Below are 12444 nucleotides of genomic sequence, written 5' to 3'. Positions count from 1 at the left end.
TCACAAATCACCAGCTTCTCAGTTTCCTGCAGCTCTCTATAGGAATGTAGGATATACAGTACATATAATGTCTCGGCCTATTGTCCAAAATGTGACTCTACTCGGCCTGCAAGTGAGATAAAAGCCCTAATATGAGTCAGATTTGGCATTGAGATGTCTTCCTCTTTTACAAAATACTGTACAGGATGTAAATGCAATTTTTATAGGCTACCAATTATATGAACGTTTTTTAAATTCACTGGTTCTCTCCCTTTCTAGTCCAGCCTCATCCTGGGATCAGATCATCGTGGAGGATGCAGAAGAGGATGAGAGGAGAACTGACATCAATACTATCCTTTTATACCTGTGTAGTAATAATGTAATTACATAGTAACAATGTTGCATTAACATGCTGTGTTGGACAACTAACATGGTCAATACATAGGCTACAAAAATGGAAAAGACAACTCTGCTGAACCACACATTAAAAGCCATTTTAATTCAGTTAAAGCTATAGGCCTATACTGCATGTACAGTAAATATCCGCCAAAGCACTGTGACAGTGTTGTCCCCCTCCTATGAACAGAAACACCCCTTTTGTATCAGTCTGATGTCAATCATAACAACATCTTGATATCACACAGTCAGATATCCTTGGTTATATGACTGTAGACATCATAATCTGACTGTCATCTCGTTGCTGAAATTCTCTGCTTTGTCATTTAGTTGTCTGAGGGACTGAAATGAGGGAGAGCCCTGCTTTCACAATGTAGAGCGGTTGTTCACTCCAAGGAGTTACAATAACGTATTTCCTGTGAAAATAAATATGTTCCACTCATTATATTACTATTTTTCCATTTCTCACACAAACATGATCATAAATCCACATAGAGAAATACACCACATCTCTCTCATAATATATTTTTTCCATGGCCCCTTTCGGCTTCCCTTGAAGATGTTCTTTAATTGGAACAGTCCGACAGACTACAGAGAGACACATTCAAACCCTTGAAGATCTTCCTTTTTCTCTATTCTCTTTGATGGGTCAGAATTTGTTACATGATCCACAGCGAACTCTTTCTTTAACACTGTTGTTGAACCCAGGCAGAACCTGCACGTCTGGGTCTGAATCCAAGACTGTGCTCTCTTCATTGGTCAGGATATGTTCAACCAGACATCTCGCTGCCGCTTCAATGTTAGTGTTCTCCTACAAGATAAAACAAGAACAAAATCATGTACAGCTAGATGACAATTAGATCTCAGAATGATCTCAGATGGGGAGTATTCCCAGGCCAGATCTGCTCAGGATTCAAAATCCTCTTACCTCAGGCAGAAGGATTGTGCTAATCTCTCATCATTATTAATGTAAGCTATCCGCTGGGTAGGCCCCAGTGACATATTCATCCAATCACCCTTCACACCCAACTGAGTAACTCATTAGAGAGTGGCTGTGAGTGTCCCCATCCTTTCAGGTTCAGTCTGTGAGAAGGGAACACACCTTCCACAGCCTGCTGGACCATTTCACAAGTTCCTGTTCATATTCCCCTCGGCTAATTAGCCTGTGTCCTTGTCATATACCTCGGGGTATGCTAATATTTCATTCCAACTGATCTCATGTATTTATCAGCTGAGTGTGAATGCATTTCATTAAACACTTTAAGGTAACCCAAGCTGACAATCAAAGGCTGTTGTCAAATGTGTGTTCTTTACAATAGAGACCATTCTACATAGGGATCTTCCATAGGGCCAAGACTGTCAAATGTTAGCGGCTAGAAAGTTCCCCAGCAGGAGTCGTTGGAATGTGTTTAGAATCATTGAGATTGTGAGGCTTGTCTGTCACACACACACACACACACACACTCCATTGCAAGTGATCAGACATGATGTATTTTAGGGCAACACTAGACTTTCTAGCCAGTCATAGAGCAGCCCACAGGCAGCAGTTGGGAGGGGCTAGGACTACAGACTACGCTTGAGGAATAAGCTGAAGCATTTCCCTATCTGTCTCAGTATCTTTCTTCCTCACCTTGGCTGACGTCTCAAACCATCCCACAAATCCATTTTCCCGACAGAATGTGTCCAGTTTGGGCTGCTGGGAGCAGACTTGATCAGACTTGTTGGCCAGCAGCACAGCTGGGACAGGTTTGCCATGACTCAGGGTGACCTTAGTGTCCAGATCGTCCTTCCACTTGAGTACGGCATCAAATGTGGAGGCGCGGGTCACGTCAAACACCACCAGAGCTCCCACTGCCTCCCGATAATACACACGAGTCATATTCCCATAGCGTTCTTGTCCTGGGACAAACAAATACAAGAACAGCACACATCAGGGTCAGAGGCACATAGCACTGGTGTATCTATACTTTAATTATATGTACTTAACTATCTAATTATATTGCATTATGATATGGCACAATCCAAAAACTGGTCAGGTTTTTCATATTACAGAGAGAGAGAGACTGCTGGCAGTAACTGCTGTGCTCATGTGACTATAATATGAGCATGAGACAAGCTGAGCCCAACACAAGACACATTCCTCCACAGTGCACATGAAATACCATAGGGAGAAATACTGTACACCGTTCATTAGGATGATTAATGAAACATTGGCTATCTATGGATAAGACTAAATATAATTATCATAAAAGTGTGATAATTCATTGATAAGCCTATTGAGTTGTTGGAAACATAAATATGATTTTACACAAAATGCTAAACTTTAATAAAGTCTGACGTATCATCCAAACCACTTGTATTACAATGAATGGACATATAAAGTAAAATATGAAAGTAAAATGGACTGGTTTGACATACCGGCAATATCCCAAAGCTGTAGTCGTATAACGGTGTCACTGTCCCAGTGCAGAACCTTGAGCGCAAAATCGACACCAATAGTTGCGCGATAATGTTGAGAAAAGATCTGATGGACATAACGCTTGATGATTGACGTTTTTCCGACCCCAAGGTCGCCTATAACGAGAACTTTGAACAAATGCTCATGCTGCATGGTCTGACTTTGTACAACAGCCCATTCAACACGCACACCACTGGATACACTATCTGCCAGTGATGATGGCTTTCTGGAAGACAGATGATGATTTAATACTAATCCCGTTCCAACTACAGCCTGACATTCTTTCAAGTGTTTCCATATAGAACTTGTAATGTTTACTGTAGGCCTATGTCACGGTGCACCCATACGAAATGATGCCTTCATATCCAAAGGATGAAGTCAAGCTAATTATGTAATCCAACTTGATTCCATAGACCGTAGCCTACACGAAAGGTCAACTTTTGATCTTATAATATTTTCAGCATAGGCCAACTTTCTCCTCAAAATATCAAATTTGTGATAGGTCTACTCCATAGCTCTAACACCTCCGCAATTAGTTTCTCTCCCTCCAGTCGCTTCGAGACCAGTTTGCTACCCGATGTCATGTTACCAAAACATTTGAAAACTGCCTAGACTCAGCCACACCCATTATCTTCTACCCTGCAATAGCCTACTGTAGGTCTACTTCATAGCATGATTCGCACACTAGCTATTTAATCATTCAGAAGACATTAGACTACACAGCTGCCCACAAAGATAACCCGAACCTAATCTTCTAAAAAATACTTACATTTAAATTACCCTTTATAGCACCAAGTGTAGCACCCTCTATTGAGAGCAGCGCGTAATTGCAGATACATTTTTGCTGCGTTGCTGTCTGGGTTCTTACGGTAATGGTGCTGATGAGGGATGAGTCGGGCTATGTGATGCAGTTGTTACTGCCATTTCATCAGCGGATTTTCAAAAACATCTCTCCATCTTTAAACATGGATTTACCATAACATTAAACCATCGACAAGTTTTAAGGACGACCATTAGCCTATTACACATCAAACTCGCCAGTACAGTAACAAATCCCTGTGTAGAATAAAATAAAATGATAGCCTAGGACAAGGCCTATTTGCGACTCCTTGGGGTAAAACACCGTGTTTGACTAGGCCTCCTGGGATCACTGTTTCAGAGAGCATTTTCGAGAAAAAATATTTGTCAAGATCATGGGGTTTGCTATTGCCAGGCGTTGATCGCCCATCTAACAAGGTAATTGCACATAAGTTTGTAGGCCTACATGCGGATGTGTATATTATGGATTAATATGGCATTGCCATAGAGAAGAACGTTGTAACTCGATCTATGAAGGGCGGAAAGAAGATCAGTTAAATGTGTTTTAAATTAAGATGGCTTATTGTAAGACTTCAGACTTATTTAGCCCAGACCTAACACGTTTGAGTATTCAATATGTAGCCTATTGTTTGTCCATAAAAATGTGCATAACTCCCCTTTTAATTTTGTTTGTAAAAAAAAAAAAGGTTTTATGTCAACACTATGTTATTGCACTTGATTGGCTTTGCTATGCACCAACGGTGTTTCTATGGGAGCTGAATATACGAGTTATGCACCAACAGTGTTTCTATGCGAGCTGAATATACGAGTGTTATTTAGCAAGAGCTGTCTGTGCATTTAACCTGGAAAGAGGAGCGGCCTTTCCCTCATTGTAATGTAGGCTAGGGCAAGCAGACAACTGTTTTTCAAGAATACGCAATTAGTCCGTCCGCCGTAGGCTATTGGAATTCGAAAATTAATAGGCCTACTTAGCACCACTCAAGTCGATTTTGGATGTTGTGCGCCCTGCGCGCACACATCATTACGAATAGGCCTCGAAAAAATTGTCAGGCCTATCACACAGAACTACATAAAAAATAGGCCGGAAAGGATAACACTTACAATGTTTACAAAAATTGGAGTAAAACAAAACATTGGAGTAAAACAACCCACTGGACACACACTGGTGAATCAACGTTGTTTCCACGTCTGTGCCCAGTTGGAAGCTTACAACAGTTTAACTAAGCTCATGGGGCATATACTGTATGACAGGGTTCTTCAATTCCGGTCCTGGAGGGCCGAAACACCTCTGTTTTTCATCCTCTCCTTCTAATCAGGGGCTAATTCAGACCTGGGACACCAGGTGAGTGCAATTAACTACCAGGTAGAAATAAAAAACAGAAGTGTTCGGCCCTCCAGGACCGGAATTGAAGAACCCTGCTGTATGAGTTATATTCTTAAAGAATGAATGGGTATATAGGCGATCATTAATGGATGTACTGTAGATACTAAGGATTCTAGATTTAAGCTAGGCTACTTGATTATAGGTTGATTATAGTCCATTTACTATTCGTCAACGATTTTTTATTTTTTATTTTTTACATAGATTCTGTGAGATATGGAAGCGATATGGCTGTACCAGTTTCGACTCATCGTCATTGGGGACTCGACAGTAGGAAAGTCGTGCCTGATCCGGCGATTCACCGAGGGACGCTTTGCGCAGGTGTCCGACCCCACAGTCGGTGTAGACTTCTTCTCACGGCTAGTGGAGATAGAGCCAGGGAAACGCATTAAACTTCAAATCTGGGACACTGCTGGACAAGAGCGATTCAGGTGTTGTTTTTAGATTCTATTTTCCTTTTATAATCTTCCATTGTAAAGACGAAATAATTTGTCTTAATTAAAACACGTTTTTTTGATAGTCATCTGTAAATATAATTATTATAACAATATGCAATTTTATCTCTATATTATTAATCACATACCCTTTCGCTTTCTTGATGTTGAACCTCACCACTTCTCTGTCACATCCTCTGTTTTTTCCTTTCCCTGCTTCTCAATATTTATATTTACAATTTCTCTCAATTCTGTCTGTCTTCTCTGCTTACCCCTTCAACCCTCTCTAGGTCTATTACCAGGGCTTACTACCGTAACTCTGTTGGGGGGCTGCTGCTGTTTGACATCACCAACCGTCGCTCCTTCCAGAATGTGCATGAGTGGCTGGAGGAGGCCCGCAGTCATGTCCAGCCTCACAGTATCGTCTTCCTGTTGGTGGGTCACAAGTGCGACCTGGAGTCCCAGAGGCAGGTGAGCCAGCAGGAGGCTGAGAAGCTGGCAGGTGCCTATGGCATGCGTTACGTGGAGACATCGGCTCGCGATGCCATCAACGTGGAAAAGGCCTTCACTGAGCTAACGCAGGACATATTTGAGCTCGTGAAGAGCGGTGACATCAACATCCAGGAGGGCTGGGAAGGGGTGAAGAGTGGCTTTGTGCCCAATGTGGTGCACTCCTCAGAAGAGGTCACCAAGAGTGACCGCCGGTGCCTCTGCTAAATGTGCTGTCTGTCTAGTTGGCTTTACCCCTCCCAGCCCATGTATTCCTGTAACATTATGACCCACTAGCTCCCCGTCTTGTCACCTGGCATTTATTTGGCTCTCTCACTCCTATCCTGAATACTGGAAGGCCATATCTGCTCTAGTCTATCACTGAATAATACATGGTTAAAGCTATTTGGGTCGTTCCATGAAAAGAGGGCCTTTTGTGTCCCTTTGATATATTAAGTAGAAATGGTGCACCAATATAGCATTTTAATAGCCTGTTGCATTTTGACATGTCCCTCAGTCAACCCTGTGTCACTTCTAGGAGGATTTTAACCCACTTAATCCCAACATTTCTCAAAGTTAAATTTTGTTGCTTTGCCAAAGTCATTTCTGAAGATTATTATTAATTTCATATGATTAGTGATTCATTTATGTCTGTCCCTCATTTTAAGGTCAATGTGTAACGTGAACTGAACTCTCATTTTAATATGGTGAAGCTATTCCTTAAAAAAAAAAAAATCTAAAGAAACATTGAACATCTAATAGTGAAATCATAGTGTAAAAGCAGGTGAGCTGGTTCTACTCGTTTTTGCCATTTTCTGGTGTTTTGTGGTGTAAAACTGAGCGGGTTGAGCATAACATGTCAACCCTGTTTCCCATAGATAGACAAGTTAGAAATATTCTAACAATTAAAATTGTTTGGGTGAAGCTTGCATTCAATTGCCAATCCCTCTTGCACACAACAAGCTTATATTCCCCCTGTCACAAGGGCATTTATGGCTGATTTAAGATGAAATGGTCAACCCTGTTATGGTCAACCCTATTTGGCACTTTATAGGCACTTACTATAGTCATGGGAAAACTCGTTTTTTATGAAGTTGAACATGTGCTCTTTATGACAGAATGTTAAAATTAGCTGAAATCCCCCCCAAAAATCTACCAAGTTACACTTCTCAAAAGGCACCGAATTGGTGGAACGACCCATTTTCCAAAGTAACCTCCCTCGCATCTGTCTTACCTGTTACATGCACTTGAAAGATAAGAAATGCCCCGTTTTATGATGACATTTTCCTCTGTATTTATGCCACATCTTTTGCCCTACGTAAGGAACACACCTCGAACGTTACAAGTCTGTCCTGGAGTCTGGAGCGCTCACACAACTTTCAGGGGGGATACCTAACCTCCCTAGTCTATTGCTGGCTGGTGTGTGCAATACAAGGGGACACCAAATCTAGCTCTGCTTCTTCCACCCTCTCTATCGAAAGATCCAATGCACAGAGAGAAGCATGTGTTGTATTAGCACTGCTTGAGCATGTGGGGAATGGCACACTGCTGTGTGCAATGCCACTTCTGCTTTAGTTGTGAGACTGACGGCACCACCAGACAAATGAACAACCAAGAACACCATCATCATTGCCATCATCCTTTTGATCGTAGATAAGATGGAACCAAAGCTTGTGTGTACTGATTCAGTTGTCAACTGTGTTTCTATACGAGTATCCACAGGGAATTTGTACCGTTGAGTGTGGGTATGCACTGTGAAATGCCTAACATCAATGTTTTTATTGCAGTTTGCGTCATCGTTGCTCATATTAAATGCACAGTTGGTGACAAAAGGTATTGTACAACATATCACCCCTTTTAGCTACCCTGTCCATCGATCATAATCATTACAGAGAATGTGTCTCATGAGAAAGCTGTTTTATTTACTCCATTGGCTTAAACTGTAAGCCCACCCCTTAAACATTGACATCTACACAACGATAATGCCTCCTGATGAACACTACAGCTTTAAATGGGGTCAGCTGTGCTAGGGTTGTTTGCCTTTAGTTTTTAAACACCTCCATACTGTATGGTCGTATGCTTGTAGTTTTAACATGATTATAAGCAACATTCTGCATAAGCAACATGTCCTATATTTCTTCCCACCCTACAGTGTAAAAAAAAGGACTCTTTGGATCAACCCAAAACATTCCTCCAACTGGTTACAAGTAAATTAGTTAGGTTTTCTCAATTGATAAATACTACATTTGTTGAAACCAAAGATATGATTCAATGGCGACAGTTTTATTTGATTATTACCAAACCTATATTTCAAGTTGCAACCTATATTTCAAGATGCAATGTATTTATTTCAACACTCAACGTACTTTCCCCCGTTGGTTAAACCTAATAAATAACAAACATAAACTAATATTTCATGTAAATGTAACACATTTTTTAATCTTGTTCCAATTACCTATCCAATTAAAAAAATTCCCTGTAAAACAGGAAATTAAGTTGGTTCGATAACTTGAAATAATGTTTCCAAACATATTCTTTACACATTTAGTAGCCACAATATCATAACCAAGAATTAGCTACCTTAACATAGAAACCTTAACAGGCTCTTTAGTGTCACATGCACTTATGCAAGGATCATTACAGATGCTGTCAGTGTACAAGTTTAAGTTTGAATAACGGATACAATAGACCACATTAACAGGAATGACATTTACTCTCACAGGTGTGCAAAAATAACAAACTGAAAGCCACTCCCCCAATAAGCTATGCCTCCAACTCTTCTGATAGTCTGCCGCAGCTACATTGCCCCACCGCTATTCAATGCGCATGCGCTCATGAGGTGTTGAAAGCAATTTAGAACTTTAATTCAATAAAAAAAATCACATTGATCTGTCAAATTTGTTATTTGATTTCAGGGACATTTTATAGAATAGGTTGAATGAACCAAAGCATATTTTTTTAAATCATTCCAATCAGTAAATGCACTTCAGAACAACAGCATCATCCCACTTTTTACAGTGTATTAGACTCAGCCATGTGCTTTATCGAACCATTATGACTTCTAACCTCAATCCTTCGTATCTCCTAAGCAGTTTTTTCCCTCAATGCTAGTTTCCACCCTCCTCATTGCAACTTTTTGCTAAGCTATGAACCCCTTTGCTTCCAGGGCCCCCATGTCCATATCTATGCATAAATCCCCCAATACAATGTTAATGCAAGCAGACAATGTCTGAGAGCAATTTCAGGAGCCTCCTGGGTTCAAAGTATCTATGCAGCGGGAAACTAACCATTTGCTCTAGAGCAGGGTCTCCCAAAATCTGTCCTGGGGCCCTCTCCCCTGGGTGCACGGATTAGTTTTTGCCCTAGCACTACACAGCTGATTCAAATAATCAAAGCTTGATGAGTTGATTATTTGAATCAGCTGTGTAGTGCTAGGGCAAAAACCAAAACTTGAACCCAGGGGGGGCCCCAGGACAGAGTTTGGAAAACCCTGCTCTAGAGGAAAGCTACAACACACATTCATTAATTTTACTGTCCTTCAACCCTCACAATGTGTTGAACGAGAGGGTTGTTCATTACCGCACGTGTATAGTTGCATTTCACCCATTTGAAATTTGATTTTCCAAAGAAAACGTGTCTTAATGGATTTCTGATATTACATATTGTAAATAGCCAGGGTGTACTGGGTGCATTTATTTCTAGAACATGAAATGTTATATTAGCGTGATAGAATTCCAGTTTGACTTTCTCACGATATGGGGAGAAAATTCCATATATTTCCATATATTTATCTTACAGTAACTTGAGTGGAAAGGGAGAAGGCTTTGAATGGGTGTTGCTCTGTTCAGAGTAATAAGATCGTTTGGTTTCCCCCACTTTCACTGAAGGCGTACCCTCTGATTATGAAAGGAGATAGAAGAAAGCAATGTCCACAGCTTTTATAGAGACATCTGGTACCTACATATGATACATGCTTATTGAGCCTCCATGTGCCAGACACATACCAGCCTGTTGTTGAATGGACTCCTGTCTGTGTTCTCCGCCAGGTACCAGATCAGCTGCTCATTTCACATTCACAGCACTGGCACCTTCACGTTCACAGCACTGGCACCTTCACATTCACAGCACTGGCACCAAACAACCTTTGTCTTTCTTTCTAAACCATTGACTGACTGTAATATAGGAATGTAGAGAGAACATTCAGACCGACATTCTCTATAGTTCATGATCTCTGCTAGACACCGGAGGCTCTGGATGATGGAGCTTACCTGCACAATGTGATGTAGAGGTTTGAAATGACTACGATATATATCTAGTCAAAGCAAAGACGTATTCCAATTAATTTATGTGACTTGTAAATGTTATTTGAAACAAACATAAAGCCGACCATGTTTATTTAGCGGTGTATAGGTTTGGGGTGCATAGCAGGGCAGGTTTGATGTCTCATATGCTTGTAAGGAATAAACATTTGATCTCAGCAAAGGCATGGTCAATATTCCAGTGCTTTATGATGCCCATCCAAAATACATGTGTTCAGTGTTAGTTACCTCTGCATGCACACCTATACCCCAATTACTTGGATATTCCCCCAGTCTGGAAACATACTGTTTATTCAACAAGCAGTTGAAAGAATTTGATATTCCAGAGGTGAAACTGGATATACAAGCAGGTCAAAGCACTGGAGACTAAATTAATGTAATGTCGGTGATGTATCTATGTGTACCACAAAGATACTATGAACTAACTCCTTATTAAATTGTGAACACTGTTGATAAGAAAACAACTTTGCCATATACAAACACAAGAGGGCAGCACACACTAACGAGATGGCCTTAGAAGGTAACAATCACAAGGTGCAACGTTAAAGACAAATATAGTTCAAATATAGGGCGGCAAAAACATATGGGATTCTACTATGAATAAAGAAACAATTCCTATTGAATGTGTATAATGTAATGTTAACTCACCAACGCCCATGCACACAGTGAAGCGGCACCACATAACCATGTCCAGCTGCATCCAGTGGTGGAAAACGTACCCAATTGTCATACTTGAGTAAAATTAAAGATAGAAAATGACTCAAGTTAAAGTGAAAGTCACCCAGTAAAATCCTACTTGAGTAAAAGTCTAAAAGTATGTGGTTTTAAATATACTTAAGTATCAAAAGTAAATATAATTGCTAAAATATACTTAAGAATCAAAAGTAAAAGTATAAATAATTTCAAATTCCTTATATTAAGCAAACCAGACGGCACCATAGTCTAGTTTTCATTTTATTTACGGATAGCCAGGGGCACACTCCAACACCCCAACATTTACAAATGAAGAATGTGTGTTTGGTGAGTCTGCCAGATCAGAGGCAGTAGGGATGACCAGGAATGTGCTCTTGATAAATGTGTGAATGGGACCGTTTTCCTGTCCTGCTAAGCATTCAAAATGTAACGAGTACTTTTGGGTGTAAATGTATGGAGTAAAAAGTACATTATTTTCTTTAGGAATGTAGTGGAGTAAAAGTCAAAAATATAAATAGTAAAGTAAAGTACAGATACTCCCCAAAAAACTACTTCAGTAGTACTTTCAAGTATTTTTACTTAAGTACTTTACACCACTGTCTGTATCATGAGGTAGATGTTGACAAAGACACTAAACAGAGGCAGCCAAGGCAACAGGGGCACCTAGAGAGGGGAGAGAAAATGGTTAATCATCATTTTACTGCATATCAAGCTTTATTACCAACTGTGAGGACAAGGTTGTAATCCATGAATAAACACTGCACCTGTTGTTTACACCTTCAATAAGTATCCAGAAACTAACCTTGAAGGTGAGGGCTTTCTTCAGATGAAAATGGCACAAAGGGCCAGGAGAATCTGAACACATCATATTCATCACATGAACCAAATTAAAAGAGCGAATGAATAAAAAAAAAAAACTTCTCTGGTTGAAAACGGCATATGTGGCATCTATAGGAGTCCGAAACATTTATTCTAGTTTCAAAATTGACTACAAAGTGTAAATAGGATAAATTGGGTCATTAAGTCAGTCTCGTTCAAAACTGAGATTTGCAAGATTATTAGGAAATAAAGGTATGTCACGGAATGAAGGGTACATACATTTTCCTTGGGTTGGATTATTTCAATCCAGCCCACAGCTGGCAACCCCCAAGTACAGTGCCTTGTGAAAGTATTCACCCCCCTTTGGCATTTTTCCTATTTGTTATCGTGAAACAAACAAGAAATAAGAAAAAAAAAACAGAACACTTGAGCGTTCATAACTATTCACCCCCCCAAAGTCAATACTTTGTAGAGCCACCTTTTCCAGCAATTACAGCTGCAAGTCTCTTGGGGTATGTCTCTATAAACTTGGCACATCTAGCCACTGGGACTTTTGCCTATTCTTCAAGGTAAAACTGCTCCAGCTCCTTCAAGTTGGATGGGTTCCGCTGGTGTACAGCAATCTTTAAGTCATACCACAGATTCTCAATTGGATTG

General features: G+C 40.3%; 2 protein-coding genes across 2 annotated transcripts; one reads left to right on the top strand and one right to left on the bottom strand.

Annotated features, from left to right (window-relative positions):
- Window positions 1–453: 453 nt before the first annotated feature.
- rab38c (RAB38c, member of RAS oncogene family) lies at window positions 454–3363 on the bottom strand. The gene is made up of 3 exons (XM_084177771.1): window positions 2794–3363; window positions 2006–2274; window positions 454–1186 (listed from the first exon to the last, which is right to left on the bottom strand). The coding sequence occupies exons 1-3, from the start codon at window positions 2984–2986 to the stop codon at window positions 1025–1027; spliced, it is 624 nt and encodes a 207-aa protein (XP_084033897.1). The 5' UTR covers window positions 2987–3363; the 3' UTR covers window positions 454–1024.
- A 318-nt stretch (window positions 3364–3681) lies between these two features.
- Window positions 3682–6678, top strand: LOC311142157 (ras-related protein Rab-39B). Its single transcript, XM_084177748.1, has 3 exons — window positions 3682–4069; window positions 5238–5464; window positions 5758–6678. Exons 2-3 carry the CDS (start codon window positions 5250–5252, stop codon window positions 6182–6184), a joined length of 642 nt encoding a protein of 213 aa, XP_084033874.1. The 5' UTR covers window positions 3682–4069; window positions 5238–5249; the 3' UTR covers window positions 6185–6678.
- Window positions 6679–12444: the final 5766 nt, after the last annotated feature.

This window comes from Coregonus lavaretus (assembly GCF_964263955.1).
Source record: "Coregonus lavaretus genome assembly, chromosome: 15".
Classification (NCBI taxonomy): domain Eukaryota; kingdom Metazoa; phylum Chordata; class Actinopteri; order Salmoniformes; family Salmonidae; genus Coregonus; species Coregonus lavaretus.
This window is presented reverse-complemented; position numbering and strand designations above follow the sequence as displayed.

What these genes read in the sequence shown, in the direction of transcription:
- rab38c (XM_084177771.1), bottom strand. Translation starts at nt 2,986, where the DNA reads ATGCAGCATGAGCATTTGTTCAAAGTTCTCGTTATAGGCGACCTTGGG. An exon ending in ACAGCTTTGGGATATTGCCG is followed by an intron (nt 2,275 to 2,793) that starts GTATGTCAAACC and finishes TGTTTGTCCCAG; the next exon opens with GACAAGAACGCTATGGGAAT. An exon ending in GGTTTGAGACGTCAGCCAAG is followed by an intron (nt 1,187 to 2,005) that starts GTGAGGAAGAAA and finishes TTTATCTTGTAG; the next exon opens with GAGAACACTAACATTGAAGC.
- LOC311142157 (XM_084177748.1), top strand. Translation starts at nt 5,250, where the DNA reads ATGGAAGCGATATGGCTGTACCAGTTTCGACTCATCGTCATTGGGGAC. An exon ending in GCTGGACAAGAGCGATTCAG is followed by an intron (nt 5,465 to 5,757) that starts GTGTTGTTTTTA and finishes AACCCTCTCTAG; the next exon opens with GTCTATTACCAGGGCTTACT.